This window comes from Zosterops lateralis (assembly GCF_965231275.1).
Source record: "Zosterops lateralis genome assembly, chromosome: 14".
NCBI lineage: Eukaryota > Metazoa > Chordata > Aves > Passeriformes > Zosteropidae > Zosterops > Zosterops lateralis.
Window position 1 is genome coordinate 10,198,844 of NC_139774.1, and position 18,086 is coordinate 10,216,929.

At 39.6% G+C, this 18,086-nt stretch overlaps 1 protein-coding gene across 1 annotated transcript in view; it reads left to right on the forward strand.

Moving 5' to 3' along the window:
• SPOCK1 (SPARC (osteonectin), cwcv and kazal like domains proteoglycan 1) overlaps nucleotides 1-18,086 on the forward strand; it is a 272,287-nt gene that overhangs the window by 180,380 nt on the left and 73,821 nt on the right. The window contains exon 5 of the mRNA XM_083871549.1: nucleotides 808-940. Within this exon, the coding sequence (XP_083727675.1) occupies nucleotides 808-940 (133 nt within the window). The remainder of the gene's footprint in view (nucleotides 1-807; nucleotides 941-18,086) is intronic.

An 18,086-nucleotide genomic window follows, 5' to 3' on the forward strand; every position in this document is an offset into this window, starting at 1 on the left:
TATCAGTCAAGTAGTTCATTATGGCAGGAAAATAACCCATTAGTCAGAATCAAGTTTTTGGGGCAGATGTTTTTCTTCATAGACATTTTTAATGCAATAATTGAGTATTCTATGGCTTGAACACAACTGCAGTCACTCCCCAGGGGCACACGCTGGTGGATTTGGAGGTGCTCTCTGTGACTTTATGGCATTCCTGGGGGGCTGTGATTGATCTAAGAACCTCAGCTGATCATTGTCTAAAGGGCTCCTGCCTCTACAGTGACAAAAGTGTTTAGTGATTCTATACATTGTTATAAGCACAGTATAAATTGCAATGTTTTTGAAGGATTTTCTTTTAAAATCATTGCTTCCTTAGCAATAGTTTGGCAGCTCTGAGAAGGCCTGGTGAAAATGTCTCTGAATATAGCCTGGTGTAATGTTGCCTGCCTCACCAGAAATGCTGTGTGGCTCAAGAAATGCTGTATTCTGAAGTGAAATCGTTTGTAGTTATAAATCTAAATGAAACCACCAAGAGCCATAAATCCAGGGCTGCCTACCAATTTATGACTTTTTAGATTGCCTGGCTGTAATGTGGCATATTATAAAAGCATTGTTAGGAGCTGTATTTAATTTACTTGCTTTAAATTATGTTTTAGTAGACTTGTCAGTGCTGGGTTAATGGTTGGGCTCGATGATCTTAAAGGTCTTTTCCAAGTGAAATGATTCTAAATTAATGCTGTGCTGAAAATCCAGCTTTGTTCAGAGAAGCTCTAATTCTTCTGTTTAATAGAAACTTTTCAAAAACTGTGATGTGTCTTTATTTTACAGCCTTCGACAGAAGAAAGGCAGCTTGCCCCAGAAGCACTGGGCTGGGGCAGCCAACATGGCCAAGTGCAAGCCGTGCCCCGGGGCCCATCCCAGCGCGGTCTGCGGCTCCGATGGACACACCTACACCAGCAAGGTGAGCTCTGCCTGGGGCCCGGCTCCAGCAGCATCCCTGGCCTCAGCTGGGATGTGGGGAGGGATCAAATACCTCTTGTTATTGAATACTGTTAGGCAGTGTTCAGTTACACTCTTCATTTATCTAGGAATATCTTTTTCGTGTGAAAGGTGCTGATAAACGTGAGCTTGTAGCCCTGGTTTTGTGCCTGAGGTGTTTTGGTTTTCTGGAATTCTTTACCCAGGGAATTTTTTTATAAACAAGAGAAATGTTTTTGTAAGCTGTACCTATGTTTTCATTCCTTTTCCTAGGAGGGACTTCTTGATGTCCCTCTGGTCTGACCAATGTCAGTGAAGAGGTTTGTCTTTGTTTCACCAATCAGACTGGTCTGTGTAGAATAGTATAAAAGGGAGACACATCCCAAAAATAAAGGAGTCATTTTCAGCCTTCTTAAGTTCGGAGTCTGTGTCATTGTGGTGTAAAACAGCATCACAGGCTTTTCCATATTTGATAAACAGCAAATCAGAATGGTAAATCACAAGTCACAAATAACTTTCCCGTTTCATGTTTCTCTAAACAGCCTGTTCTCCTAATGAAGCAAAATACTTTTAATATTGGTGATGCAACTGAAAAAAAAGATTATTTGATGAGATTGGCTTGTTTAGAAAAGAGGATTTGGGGGTAGGTTTTTGTTTTTGTTTTTTTTAACTTGGTCTCCAAATCATGAAACTTAGCAGAATCATTCTTCAGTGATGGATTTATTTTTAATTGTTTCTTTTTTTCTTAGACTGCATGGGTGACATATTACAGTTCATTTAGCCTGTGGTTTTAACAGGCTTGTGTGCCAGATGCAGCATATATGGTACCATAAAAAAACTCCCATAACCCAGTGGGGATAAATTGACTCATTGTTATACTGAAAATACGATCACCTTAGGGCTTGACTCAATAAAAGAAAATGTCTTCACAGCCATTCAGGATTCCAGATCTCCCATTAGCAAATAAAGCCTTCCATGCCTTGGATACATGTCCCAAAAACAGCACTTCAGGCACTGGAAAGGGAATATCCTTAAGGTTCTCTTATCTTCATGCATGCAAAGTAATGTTTGACAGCCAGTAAAACTGCCATTTAAAGTCCAAAAATAGTCTTCACCAAAAAAAAAAAAAAAAAAGAAAACAACCCAACAAACAAACAGGAAGATAAAGCTATCAGGCAAAAAAATTCTCAGCTGTAACAGCTACATTATTTTCTCAGCTGGGCATCTTGAATTCTCCACTTATTAATGGACACAAATATTAAAATGCTGCCATGCCTTGGTAATTTCAGCTTCTCTCCTGTTCTGGCTGAAGGATTTGCATGGCCAGAAGGAGCAAATCAGAGCAGAAACTCTCATCTGTGCACACAGACTGCAGGAAAAATGGCCACATGTTGCCTGTTAAACAAGTTACTCTTTAATACTCTCTAGGAGTGTGCATTGCAGTAATTTGGCTTTGGTTTTTATAGCTGAGGTGGGCTCATTTTAAAAATAACTTCTTCTGTCTTGACTGTTGAATCCATAAGATGTTCTGTAGTAAATAGATTTCATTTCATATTATGTCATGCTATTTATTAACTCATTTCTGTGCATTTTACCTGTATCTCTGTTAGCTCCAAATGGGCTTTTGGCTTTCTCTGTTTCTGGCCATAAGGTCTAACTGGTTTTCATCAGACATACTGCCAATGTTATAAATTCACCAAGCTATTGTGATTATGATGTAAGCTTGGCAGCTACAATGGGGACATGAAACATTTCCTGGTGCTGATGTGTTTGTCAAAGAGACACCTCCCAGAAGTTGCCTGTTTGGGTTTGGGGTTTTTTTCCAAAGATTTTTTAAAGATTTATTCTGAAACAACTTTGTCTCATCTTTATTTATTGTATCTTTTACTATCAATTGCTCCTGTCTTAGCAGAATTCTTTTTTTTTCTTTTTTTCTTTTTTTTTAAGATGAATTTTGGTAAATGAGCTGATAATACTTTAGGGGAGAGCATTAAAGTAAAATAGTATATGTTAGTGTCCTAACAAATAACATTTTTATTAGGAATATTAGTAATTAGGATAAGGAATGATTATGAGTGTCTGGTACCTTTTACATAAAGAACATACTGCTTCCCTCAAACTCACTGTGAGAATTCACCAGACAATGTAATCCCTTCTTCGTTCCTTCAAGTCACTAAATCAAAGTTTTCTCAGTAATTTTCTTTCACATGCCAGTGCTGTTGGCAGGTATTATTTCTGGCCCTGCAGTGCTGTGATGCTCTAGTATTGACTGTGAAAGGCAATGAGATGGACTCAAATGTGGGCACAGCTTTGTGCTGGGCTGTGTTTGTTGGTCCCTGGCTCTGCATCTGCTGCATTGAGAACATGCAGGGACAGGCTGGGCAAATGGGCACATTCTTGCTGAGCTTGTAAACAGAAAATGGAGAGACCCACTCAGTTTCAGGGAGAAAAAATCTTCTGAAGCTGTATATTGGGTTTGGGCTCTCCTGCAGGCACAGCAGGGGCTGAGGTGGGAGATGGGCTTTGGGCTCCCAGCTCCTCCTGGCCTGGCACAGCATCAAAGGGTTTCAGTGATGACCTGGGGCTGCCATCCTGCAGCAGCAATGTTTGTGCCAGGGCTGGCCCTGTCCATGCTTTGAACTGTTACCTGAGGAAAAAAAATTAATGAAAAGAAACAACAGAAGTGTGACTGACTGATCAAATGCAGATGAAATTTGTGTGTGAATAAATGCCCAGGAATTCACATTAAGAAAATATACATGTACTAAATGTACATCTCACAGGCTCTTTTTTAGCCATTTGATCCTGGAATAATTCCAGCTGTTTCTCAGGAAACATTGTAGACCTAGAGGCAAGAATTTCTTCACAAAACCAGGGAAAGTCAACCAAATCAATAATTCAAGGGTTATAGGGGGAAAAAAATAACAAAATACAGACTAAAGCTCCATTTTTGAGCTTACTGGTTGGTGTAGACAGAGGTTCAGGATGTTTAACTCAGCCTTGCAGGTCCACCAAAGACATGGAACCCTTCAGGCCCACAACTAATTTATTGAGGGCTAGTCAGAGGTATCTTTCATCTTTTTAATCTTCCATTGGAAAATACTCAGTAGTGTTGATTTCCAACACAAAGACAAATGGTAAAATGCTAAAAATTATGAAAATTCCATGCCCACAACTTGTGTTACTATGATTTAAATGTCACCTAAACTATAGGAGACACAAGGTAATGAGAACTTTGATGGCTCTAAAGTTGATTTAGCTTCATGTGTGGGAGTTGTACTGCTTAAAAAAATCTCACCACCCTTTAGGCATTAAAACTTTCTGGTTCTTTTTCTGAAATCTTGAAAACTTGATCTGGATTATTTCATCTGCTATGCACAAGGACTAAAGTGAAAATTGATAAGGCTGTAATGTGTGGTGGGGTTTTTATTGTTCTGGTTTTGTTTTCCAGATGACAAACTAATTCTTCTAAGCAATGGTATTCTTCAGTTACACAAATAATTCAGCACTTCTGCATGACAAAATTTGAACACAGATGGGGCCTGGATGTACTCAGCTCCTGTACCCTGTTTTCAGCAACTGAAAAATTAGTTTTAATTAGTTTTTTGAACCTGCAGAAGTTGCTTGTATTTCTGGAAATTTTATAAATAACCACCCTTTCCTGTGAGCTTTGAACTCTTAAGAGGTTCCTCAAAGATTTCACTGATTTTTTTTTCTAGTTTGTGCTTGAAATGCAGGTGGTTTAAAATATACACCATCTCTCACATAATAACTTTGTACAAAGAATTTTCCTGGGTATAACAGCTCTATTTAATATTGTGACAATACAAAGCACTTCCATAGGTTATTACAGACAGAGTTTTCAAAGCTCTTTACTAATGAATTAAGCTTATGAGGTACGTAAGCCCTATAAAGAGCTCGATGTAATTAGTTAATGTTTTTGTGAACAACACATTAAGAAGAATAACTTTGTAGATGTCAGTTTTACAGGAACTTTAATTAAGCTTGTTAATAAAGCAATTACCTGAACATGACGATGACTGTACTTAACTAGTCAGAAAATGAAAATTAGGATGATCTTAAATTACAAAACATACCACCTCAATGACTAATGGTCCCTTCAAAGATGGAAAGGTACATTGGCATAATTATTATGTTTCTAATTAGGTACATTGTTGTTCTGCAAATTTTAATTAAATCATTGTGAACTCATTAAGTCCACGATCATGTCTCTTTCTGTTTGAAAATGTAAAAATCATGTCCTATTGTCATAACATTAGGTAATAAATTTGATATTAAGGGATATACTAGAAAAAAATTCCAACTATCTTGAAACAGAAGAAAAAAATAACGACCAAAATAATGAGGTACTATTAGTTAAATCTGTGCAATGTGAAGGCTGCTGCATTTAATTAGGAGGGCTTTGTATGCAGAAGCACAATTAGCAAATACTTGTTAAAGTGTCTGACTGTTGAGAGTCACAGAATCACTGGGTCAGAAGAGACTTTCAAGATCATCAAGACCAACTTATGCCCCAACACCTCAACTAAACCATGGCACCAGTGCCACATCCAGTCTTTGTTTAATCACATCCAGGGATGGTGACTCCACCATCTCCCCAGGCAGGCCATTCCAATACTTTATCATCCCTTCTGTAAAAAACTTTTTCCTAATATCCAACCTAAATTCCCCTTGGCACAGCTTGAGACTGTGTCCTCTCATTCTGACAGCTGCTGCCTGGAGAAAGAGACCAACCCCCACCTGACCAAAACCACCTTTCAGGGAGTTGTAGAGAGTGATAAGGTCACCTTTGAGTCTCCTTCAGGCTGAACAACCCCAGTGGCCAACCTTTGGCCTCTCCTGATGGAAAACAAGATATTCAGCAAAGGCTCAGCAAGCATTAAGACTTATTATGTGCCCAGTTAGATGAAGGGTCAGGTTAAAATCTTTGCTAACTTTTAGCTTTGGTCTGATTTTGTAAGAGAAAACTACAGAAATAAGAGAGGAGGTGAGGGAGAGGAAAGTGAGACATCACAGGATATGATTAAACAATTCCATGGGGAAGAAAATCAAGTCATCCTTATGCATCTGCTCTCTGGATACATTTTAAAGATTGTTGGTGGGAGGTACAAGAATAAATTATTCTTTCATATATCACTTTGTGGAAATTGATATATTTTATGGAATGTGACCATTCTGAATGAACTTTCGGCAGAAAAAGATTTGCAGCATTGTAACTTCTTCCTTATTCTAGTAGCAGATTTTCAATATTCATCCCTTTGTCATTATTTGACTCCATGTATTGCAGGGGGTTCCTAACTGCAGCAATACATCTGATATGAGGCTTTTAGCACTACTGAATTTATTCTCCCAAATAACCACTGGGAAACTCCAGAGGACTGCAGGAGAGCTAGATTTGGCCTGATGTTCAGTACCTTTGTACATCCCCTGCTCTGACTCTGGCACATCTGGCTCCTGCATTCCCACGAGGCAGATGTTCCCCCAGCCTGTGCTCTGGGCTGGGGCGACTCTAGTTGTGTAATCCAAAAGCTGTGTGAAGTTGTTATTGCATAATCAACTCCTAAATTATAAATTTTGTCTCTCAGAAGGCGAAACAGGCAGATTTCTATGCTGTGCATCCAGGGCTGCACAGTTTATTTGCCTTGAAGCATGAGGTGAGCAATATTTTTTGATCAAGTGCTGTGTATCCTGAAGACATCCTGTTGTTCATGTGGTGTTTTTCTCTGCATGGTCTCTAGGAATGAGCAGCAAATTGAGAATAAGGTAAATCTGTATTCTTCTGTACCTTGTAATCCATGCCAGTGTCTTAAGATAGTTAAGTGTAAAGGGCATTTTTGCATATGCCTGAAGAATGGAATTTCTCTTTTGGTCAATTAATATGCTAAAAAAATGGCTTTCTGTCTCCTACAGTCTTTCCAGTGATTCCTCTTAAGGGTGTCTTGGCCACAAATTAACAATCCAGGACAAAGATCTGAGCTTTCCCCTGACTGGGGTAACCTTTGTTAAATTCTGAGGGCGCTGGGAAATACCCCTTTTGAACTCTGCTCACACAATCATTCAATTCTGCAAATTCCTGAGCTTCCTTTCAAATCCCATTTAGCTCTGTGTTGAAGTGAAGAAGCTTTTGCTTTTCAGTGGTGTCAGAGAGTAAATTCAAAATCCCAAACAATGCTCTACCAATTTTACATCCTAACAGGGAAAAAAATAGCCCTGCATAACCACTCATCTGTGCACTGCTGCTGCTGCTGTGACAGCTCCCCAGCTAAAGCCCATGAATATATACATGTTTGCCAGGATTTTTACCTGACATAATATGAATTGTGAGAGCAGCCAAAATAGAGGCTTCTGCAGTGACTCAACAGATAGAGGGGGAAAGAGAAGAGCTCTGGGCAATTTTTTACAGAGTAAGGGCTGCTTTGTCATATTGCCAGGTTTGAGATCCTGTGAATTAATGAGAAATTGCTGTGGCCCAGGATGTGATGTTCTTTCAGAGACTGCTTGTTGCTATCCCTTTGCTCTTTGGAGGAAGAGTCTTCATGAAAACAGTTCTACAAACATGGATTGGGGGGGAAAAGACAACAAAAAAATGAACAAAGGAAGGAAAAAACAACACAAAAGAGTATTTTTAATCCCTTAAATAGCCCCCTTACAAAGAAGATACTGATTCCTTTTGTTGGAAACTGGTTACTTAAAGCTCTGTTAAAGCCACTGGTCAGTGTTGGAAGGAAATGAGGATTCTTTGGTCCTGCTGAAGCCTGGTGATCTCTGCTCCTGCATAAAGGCAGGACAGAGAAATATTGGAGGCATTCAGGTGAAAAGATTAAAATGGATCACAACCTTGTTTTGTTCTTCCTTGCTGTAATCTTTTTTAAGACAGATTACTTAAAATTTTCACTGCTTTAATTTGTGCTGGGGTCAGTGAGCAAAAAAGGCCCTGACAGGACCCAAAATTTATCCAAAGTTGTGTGTCCAAGTTTTAGCAACTATGAGTTAAGCAAGCTGGTCTAATTGGGGTATGCTGATGTTTATCTCCTTTCTCTAACCTTGCCTAGCAGGGAAAAGATATTTTTAGTTTGTTTTTCCATATTCTAACGTTACTCAGTCCAGAACAATTTATCTTTGCACAGACTGGGCTCTTTGTGATTAACATACTGTGTCAGTTTCTAAATCCATATTTTCTCTTTAGTTCCTGGATCTGTTATTTTGCCATATTAAGGCTTGTCAGAGTTGGATGTTTTAATTATCAAGTCATGCCTAAAGATTCTGGAGGAGATTACAATTAAACATCTCTGTTAGGTGGGTTGCTGCAAGTGGTAATTCTTCCTTCATATTATTTTGGTAACTTGACTATGGAAAAAAACCAGCTCTAAACTCCCTAAAAAATCCTTCTCAATATATACCTGCAGCAGTGATGTATAAATACCATGCTGGGACAGGCAGTGTGAGAACCTGTGCAGAATAAAACAACCTTCAGGTTTCCAACCCACAGCCCCCATTGCTGGGGGATAGGGAGAGGTGAGGCTTCAGCAGGGGCTGCTTCTCTCACATCCAGCTCCCTTAAATTCTGTGCAAGCCCATTTTCCCAAATGGCTCTGATGATACTCAAAGCTCTCTAAAGCAAGTGTACATGTTCGTCTTTTAGTGCTGCAGGATTTTGGCCTGGTTGTCTTGAGTTTCACACAGCACAATAAACCTTAAATATATTTTAAAAGAAGAAGTCTGCTTTTTGGACAGTTTTATGCTTTTTTCTATTGTCGTCATTTAAATTGACAAGACTTCATTTATAGAATTCATTTAAATGTATCTTCCTTAAATAGATGAGATTCATATTTACCCACTAAGTGTCTCTAGAACCTCATTAGACCTGCTGTGTGATAATGCAGCTCCTCATATTTTCCTGTTAGTTGTTACAAAAACATTTTAAAAAAAGCCCTAGGAAGGGACTAGGAGGATGTGTGTGAAGGTGAGTCATACATGTCTAAAATATCATGGCCAAGGTATCCACAAACAACAATATTTTGGGATTTTGTTATGGCAATTTCTAGCATACTGAAATAATTTTAATATAGATCTAGGTTTCATTTTGGTTTTGGTGTTTTGTGGGGTTTTTGTTTCTTTAAAGAGAGGGAAATGATACATCCACTTTCATTCCATAGCAAGGGTTAATGCTGAAGAAGTGCAGTTTCTTGCAGGGAGTTTGGTTCACATATGCTTTATTCAGAAGGATGAAATTATGTTTAGGATGTCACTGATTTTTCCCCTTCCTGTTTACCAACTTCTGCAGTGTTGAGGACAATGTTTTTATTTAGGCACTCAGGTAAGTGCTGCCAATAATTAGAAGTGTGAATATGTAACACTCCTGCTGCTGGCTGCTCATTATTCCAAAAAAACTCAGAAAAACAATGTTTTTCTATGGAATATGTTTAAATATATGTCCTGAAGTCTTACTGAATTAAATAAGACTGAATCTTATTAGCATCTTGAAAAATGCAGTTCTGGGCCTGTTTCAGGCTGGAAGATGTAGGCTTGTCAGCTGTATTTTACACATTGAGTGAATGTCTTATTTAGAGCATCAGTTCTCTAGGTCGTCCAAAAGTTTATGTTTTTTTCCTGGAGTTGGTTATTTTGTGGCTGATTTTTTTTTTGGGGGGGGGGGGGAGGGGAGCGGGACAGGGGGCAGAAGGGGGGTGTATTTTTAATTCTCTTTCCAATGTTTTCTTAGATTTATAAAAAGTATTTGTTGAGGAAACATATCACCAGCAATGACTTGCTTGGGCACATTATCCCAAAGGAGGGAGCATTAGATGTTAAAATAAAAGCAGAACTTGGGGCTTTTTCTTTTCACATGTGTGGAAGGAGCCGGCACCGAGTGACAGAAGACAATGTCCTTATTAATAAGCTTCTACATTAAAATTACAGCAGCAGCACAGGCAGAAAGAAGCAGCAGTGAGTTGACTGTGACTTGTGTACTTTGAGTTACTGTGTCAGTAATAAAGGATGGAGCAAATAATAAAATTTGCCCTGTCAGGTTATGCTTCTGAGGGCAAAAGCCTTAAGCATTTGTAGTTGGCTTCAGCCAGTATGTTAATGTAGGTAGTTTGGAAAATTAGATTATTTGAATGATACAGGCTGGTTTGCATTTTTAGTATTCAAAAGAAAAGACTAGAAACTTAGAGGAACTCAAGTCACAAGGCTTGTTCTTTGTAAGCTGCCTGTTGTCCCTCTATAATAGAGCAGGCAGAGGAGTAGTTTTCAGATGAGATGTTCACAGTGTGTAGAATATGAGTTATTTTAAATGATTTTGTGGGGCATAATTCTTAAACAGTGTGTGGGAGGTGCAATGAACATAGTTTTCATTGCACACATAAATCTCATCATTATCTTCTTTATATTCCACATCATGCTCAAATGTGCCCCTGTAGTATAACAGGACTGGAAAACACTTCTTGGGGTTGATATTACTCAGTGATTTGTCAGTGTGGCATGAAGTGCTTAAGTGAACACATTTCTCATAGCTGAAAAAATCTGTGCAGTGTAAATGCACAACTAAAGTGGGATTAAATAGCTGTGCACAAAGTAATTCTATCATATTAAATATGTTCAGTTGGTGTTAGAAAGAGATCACATTGATATTATACACATAATATTGAGGAGATATTGTGATAGTTGTTGCAAGTAGAATGATGTGCATATTTTCCAGTGAAAGCATTTTATAGTATAATGTCAGTCTGAGCTCCCAGAGTTTTCATCAAAATCAGTATTCTGAACTTTCACAGAATCTAAGGCAAAATTCAGAGACAAATGTCTCTTCACCCTCAAAATATTTGCACTCTGGGCTGGAAATCAAGCTGAGAACCTGCGCAAGGATAACTTGATAACTTGCATGTTGACATTTCTTCCTGAAGAAATAGGGAGTGGATCTGGGGAGGTTGGGGTGTGGGCTGTATGGTTTTTCTGTTGGGTTTGGTTTTGTTTGTTGGGGTTTTGTTAAAGTGAAGTGGTGGAAGTGGGACGGAGTGATCCAAATCATCAGAAGGTGGAGTCATCCAGGCTACCTTTAGGTTGTACTGTAAGAATTGGGCCATTTCTAGAGGCCTTTGTCTTTTCCCTTCAAGGGCTGTTCCAATCCTCTTCTCCATTTCCCTCTCCCCATACCCCCATGTACTCTGTTTTGAAGTGTTTACTCCTTCCAAGAAAAGGGAATGGCTGGAGGGAGTTCTGGTTGTGGAGGGGACCTGGAGACATTGCAGGGGATGTCAAAGGTGATGTTGGACTCATGGTCTTAGGAGAGGATCTGTGGGAAGGAGAAAAAACAATGCTGAGAATATTATAGTGGAAGGGAAAGACAAAGGGAACATGAATTCATAGAAAAATTAGACTCCATTTCACTATAAGCAGAAAAACCTAAACAAACTGGGCCTGTGCCCAGTCACTGGCAATTAGATGATACAAGTGGAATTTTTTGACTCGCTGGGGGTTTTCTCCCCAGAGGTAATGCTACACAAAACAGGAACAGAGAGCTCAACTAGTTCCATTCCCTTCATCCAGGATACTTTTATCATACACAGAGGAGAGCAAAGAAGCAAATTCAAAATACATGTAGTCATACCTTTTAGCTTTTGTTTCCACATGCTTTGGATTGTTCTCCAATGATCTATACTCTTAACTTTATCCACCTTAATGTGGTACAGATAGAAATAAGTATGTAAGGAGAAAGAATTTGTATTTTTTAATGTGATCCGTCTAGTTTGCTGTATTGTATTCCCAGTATAAGCAGTCTCTGCTGCAAATATACTTTTATAGTTTTTCCCAGGAGAAAATGGTGTATGTTTTGTTTCATGTGTTTGAGAGTGGTAGGTATTTTCTGACTAATACAAGTTATGCCTTCATTGTTGTTACCTGTTCAAACTGAGAAAAGAACATGAAGTGGGTCATTTTGGGTCTAGCTGGCCGCACTCACTTTTTCTTGCAGGAGATCTTGACGAAAAGGGAGGGAAATAAAGGAGAGATGGAAGTTTCTGAGTTTAGATTTCAGCAGCACTGGTTGTGAGATCTCAGTATGAATTTCTGCAGCTGGCTAGAGCAGATATAGCAAAAGAGTTATGGTAACCTGCATTGTCAGGTAAAAAACCCCAACTTTTTTAAAATGAGTGTGACATGCTGGAAAGAGAGGACCAAAATGTCTTTTAAAGAAAAGTTTCTTTAGGTGGCACAGGCACAGTAAGAACCTTTAGAAAGATCAGCAGCTGAAAGGGGATGATGCTGGCTTCTTTCAGTGAGTGATGTAGCCACAGCCCTGTGTTCATCTGCTTTGCATGATGAGAATGAGCTTTAAAATGTAAGACATTATTAATAGAATAGCAGAGGCTTTCAGAGGGGAGATGGCAATGTTATTCAAGCTGTCTCTTCCAGTCCCTGTGTAGGACAGAAAAGACAGGAAACCCTTGTAAGATGCAGCTCTAATCTGGGTTTCTGCCCAGCCTGGCAGAGTTAACCCTGCAGGACCTGTGCAAACAGTTCTCATGTCCTGGGGCACTACATGGCAGCAGCAGCACACAAATTCTCCCTGCTGGATTGTCTCTCCTGCAAATTATATCCACCCCTGCCTGAGTTCCTGGGGGTGAACTGAAACTGTTGATGGGGCTCAATCAGCAGGGGAATATTTTTGTCCTATTCTTGCATGTCTGACTGCAGCTGTGCACCACATGGCTCTTGAAAATTTGCCTGCAGTCTTAATATTTCGTCTTGAGACGCAGAATTTCTTTTCATGAAGACATGTAATCACACCATGTAATACATTTTGTCTGCCACCATTTAGTATTTGGCTTTAGGTGAATCTTTTGGGGTTTATTTTTCTCTATTGTACCTGGGCTAACTGAAGTGTTATGTCAGTCCCAGCTGACTGGAGAGGTGGAATCTGGCTGATTTTAATAAGTCAGTAGCTGCCCTTCTCCCTCATGTGGTAAAGCACATCTTTCTCACACCTCCCTGGCTTAGAATGACACAGTATAATGTCTGTAAAAACTGCTTTGGCTGTAAATGTGCTGGGGTAGCTCTCTCTCTCTCTCTCTCTCTCCATCAAGCTTAAGGTAGAGATCACATTGGAAGACTTGAAGCCCATAGTTGGATTTCCAGTAGCAGATCCAGACAAAATGACATCCTTGAAGCAGCACCCTGTGGGATGCTCTCCTCTCATATTGCAGCTCCCTTTGGAGGCTGGGGCAGGGCTCAGCACCTTCAATTTGGGCAGGTGCAGGTGCCAAGTGCTTTGCTGTGAGAGGATATCCAAGGATGGAGATCTTTATATTTTTATAGCCAACAGTAACACATGAGAGTGAGAGGACCCTCCAGTGAAATAAATAGAACATTAAAATAAAAAGTTAAACCTGTTTGTGTCCCAAAGTATTTTAAATCTTGAATTAAGTGTATAATAATTTATTTAGCCCCTGAATCCAATGGTGTCCTCAAACCCGTAGTCGTGTTTTGATATGTGTACTGGACTTCCACCTTTTGGGTAAGATTCAGTGCATAAATAACTTGCAAGACTTTTTGACACATAATCAACAGCCAGTTCTTGGGTTTTCTGGGCTACTTTTTGATTTTGACATAACTCTAACAGACTTGTAAATGGAAGTTCACGAATAAAACTGGCCCCAATTGTTCCTACTTCTTTTAGCTGCCTCTCTAAAAGTAACAAATCCAATTAATCAATGGGATTAATTATCTGTGGAAATGACATCATTACCAGGCAAAAGCAACACCAGGACTATCTACACATTTCAAGCAGAATATCTAAAGATGTAAAATTGAAATCTGCAGAAAGTACAAAATAATTAATTTCATTCACAGGGGTTCTTGCAGGGGAATGTAGATGCACTGTTTGAAAAAAACCTGTCTTATTAAATACCAATTAGATTAGATAAAATTTTAAAAGCCTCCTATAGATAAAGCCTTCAACTTCTTAATGGACTTTTTTCCTCTTAACTTCTGAATTTCAAATATTTTCAAGACTCTCTTGCCTTTCACACCAATGAAAAGCTGTTTGCTAGAAATTCCAATTCTAAAGTCTCTGTGTTTAACATTCTCAAGAGAGATATGTCAGAGGCATCTGCCACCCAGGGGGGGATTGCTGCAACAAACTGTGTGAAGTTTGAAGATATTTACAGATCAGATGTAGCCAATTTAAATTGCAGGGAGACTGAAATGAAAGGCTCTTTCAGCTGCTGTGCCTCACTAGGCTGGGGTATGGTCTGGTTTGAGCTGGGCACCAAACCTGGGACCATCTGATGCACATCATGACCAAGTCCTGCTGAAGTTGGTATCAAAAGTTTTTCAGTTCAAAACAATAAATTGGCAGTAGAAAAGGAGAAAGCTTTTGGAAGGGGATAGAAGATGAATGCTAGACTGTATAGAGACCTCTATTTTCAAATCTGAAATCTGTCATCATAAAGCCTGTATAGAAGGGTTAGTGCCAGAAGCATGTTTTATTACTTAAATCTATCTTGCACAAGCAACACTGAGCAAGGAAAACCCTTTTGAGTTATATAACTCTTTGATGAGATGCCTTAAGGTCTTTCTTTTTAAGCCAGTAAATTCTAGAGCAGTAATTTAAAGAGTGCACTTTTCCGTAAATCTAAAAGCGTGTTCTAAATCCTGCTGTATTTAGTTTGAGCACTTTTCTGATAGGCCTGATCTCATACTTCCAGACTGAATGACATCGCCTGCAGGCACTCAGACTCACATTTTGACATACATTTTGCTTTCTGTGAGGCAGCTCTCCCAAGTGATGGCACTGGGAGGCAGAGCATGTCACCAGGCAGGTATGAAATGGGGTGAACAGGACACAGAGTGAAGACTTGGGCTCCTGCAGGAGGCACCACCATGTGAGGTGTGTGTCACACCATGGCCAGGGGTGTGTCAGCCCTCACACCTTCAGGAAGAAGAATTTTGACCTGCTGGAAGTAGCCAGTGTGACTAATCCAACAGACTTTAACCAATTCCTCTTGCCAGACCCTGGAATTCCCACCATCTGTGCATCAGAGCTGGAGTGGGACTCTGCACCCATCCACAAGGGAAGGCACACGAGCCTTTTTGGGTTTTGACTGCACATTTTGTTTGGTTTTGATGGGATATCAGTGTTTTTGCTAAAGCTGTTGTGTAGATGCTGGTGCTTAACTAAGGGGTCAGGTGGGGACACTTCAGTCTTCAGAGATGTTTGTGTACTTTCCTTTCAGCAGTAATTTTACTTACAGGAGCTACTGAATCCAGTCTTGCAGCTCTAAGTGTTCCTGGTGATGCCAAAAGATATGGGCTGCAGGCTGAGGGCAGTTAACTATTATGTTTTCACTTAGCTGTTTCTTTGGACCATATAGTGTCTATAAAAATAAAAAGAAGCTGTTCCTTGGGAAATGAAAACAGGAAATAAGGCAGGTAAAGATTAATTCAGAGGGTGTTTATGGACCAAGAATGTTGTGAGCTCATGTGGTCATACACAGAGAGAGCTTTTGCTGTCAAATACAATGAAATATTTGATAAATTTTAGATTGGTAAAATGAATAATATATAAATTGGTGGGTGCAACAAGAGGTTAGGATTAAGAATACCTGAATATAATCTGCAGCAAACAGCTTCCATGTGGCTAAGAGCACAACATCAAAAAATATAGTAGCAGGAGATGTTCTCTTGCTATTATCAATTAGCTCTGTGCAATCAGCAGGAAAGGCCATCAGGATTTTTGGGGCACAAAGGCCATTCTTTGAAGCCATAAACTGAGACTCCAAAAGTGCCCAATGCACCATTATGAAGGTAATTCCGTGATCCCAGAGGTATTTGCCACAGATTTGCTCACTGATGGTGAAAAATAAGTTGATAGGAACTTTGTTAGGTTTTTAGTCAGCTTTGTCAGATCACTGCAATGATAAAAGTATGAATAATGCAGGGGTTTAGATGAGGCAATAGCTGCAATTCAGGAGTGAAGGGTGAAAAACCTTTGTAGATTTACAGGTGATTGTGCATCATGTTTCTACTGTGGTGATAAATTAGGCATTACTATCTAAATTTCAGCTTTGTTGATTCCACTAGAACAGTTTTCAGACCTAAATCACAACCGCAAATAATAGGAGGTCGTTTTGAGCAACCTGTGACTCCAGAATAGTAATTGTATTGGTTGGAAAAGTCATGTGGGAAGAATTCTTCATTTATGTCTGTGTGGAACAACCCCACAGGCTGATGGCACATAGTGTTTGAATGATGGTCAGCAACAGTTTCCTGGTATTCCAACCTTAAATCTCATTCATTCTGGTTTTCTATTAGTTTAAATTAGAGCATTTCTCTTCTGTAAGTAGACAGTTACTGTAAAGTTGTGGGATTTTTCTTCTTGTTACAACTAATATAAAAATTAACTCTAAATCTACTTTGTGTCATTGTTTCCATTTTTTTTAATGTGAAGCCTTTTTAATTAGTGTTTTTCTGTGATGTACTATCATAAGCTTTTCCATGTCATCTGTGTGAGTGAGCCCACAGCACAGAATGTGAAAGCTTGGAGTAAGTCTTGTGACTTTAAAGCACTGAAGCTTATAAAGCTTATAAAGTTCTGAAAAGTGACTTAGAAGAGAGCTTTCTTCATTACCCACGGTCATCTCCACTGTGATGTGATTAGTGAAACCCAGTTCATCAGTATCTGAAGTGTCACCATCTAATTCTTCTTCAGAGAAGACACTCTGCAACTTCAGCATTTTATCTCACAGTCTACCAGTAATTGAGTGACCCACTTACAGCTACCTTTGGAAGAGAATCTGAGATGTAAGCTGACACTGGAACTCCAGTATTTTCTTCCCTTGGGCAAAAATCCTCAAGACTAAGCATACACTGTGCTTTAAGGGTGGCAGATCACTCTGTGGGATTTATTGCTTTGTTAATATGCTCAAGACATTATCTGTCACTGTAGGAGCTGGGAGCACTGTCTAGGGTTTTCTGTTCATTGTTCTCTGCCTTCCTTATTTTACACCTTTAGCTTTGGGACGTATCCTGGGTTTGGGGGAGAATCAGTTGCCACCCAAAGTCTGATATGCTCCAAGCCTTCTGTTTCCTCTGTATCAACAGTCATTTCCCTGCTTCTGCTCAGCTCCAGGATGCCACTTTTAGAAATTTAAAAAGCTAATCTTTTGACTTCACAGGCTCTTCTGGATGCATGATTTAAGTTTGTCTGTTTATTGACTTTAGTTTCACCTCTGCTTGCATGATTTTGGGAAGGTGAAGAGAAAGGAATGGTCCTTTCCTATTCCTTCCTCCCTCTTATCATCTAGTCCTCCTGATCTTGGGTTTTCTTTTCTCTATTTATTTTGAACAGAGCTCTGTATCTGTAAATGGAGTCTGCCCAGGCACTGCCCCAGCCTCCTCAGAGCTGCACTAAACAACCAGCCACTTCCCTCAGTGTTAAAAATTGTCAAAAAATTGTCTCCACTTCTACCCCCATCTCTATTTTCATTTCATCTCAGGGCACAAGACACTTGCCCATAAGATCAATACATTTTTTAATACAGGTTTTACACCTAATAGCCAAATGCTTCCTTCTTGCTGAGCATCATCTTTGCTGTGGAGCCAGGCAGGGACTGTGGGTTGAGCCGAGCAGTCCTGCATCATTACACAGAGGATACGCTGCGGATATAAAAAGCAACAATGAATGCAGGGAAAGCATTTTCCTTAGCATATCCAGGAGGCTCGGAAGGAAAGGCAGTTTTATAATTCATATTGGGTGCCCTTGCCACTGATCATGAATTTAGTCTTGATCTTGGCAAATCAGTCACACTTTAAAGAGTGACAAGGAAATGTAGCGCTGGTGACAGCCTGTATTGTGAATATTTTTAAGGTCTTGGGTAAAGCACAGTTCTAGCCCAAAATATAGGCTCAAGGCCTTGCTAGACAGGCACTCTTGTCAGGGGCAATTGTGACAATCTAATCTTTCTTAAATTAAATGTTTTTCTATTGAGGGAGTTGTGCAAATCCATCACGTCCCCTCAGTTTCCAGCCATCAGCCAGTGCATTGCTCGGGGATGGATTTCTTTGCTGTTCCCATGCACAGGGCTGCAGTTGCCTTCTGCATGCTGCTG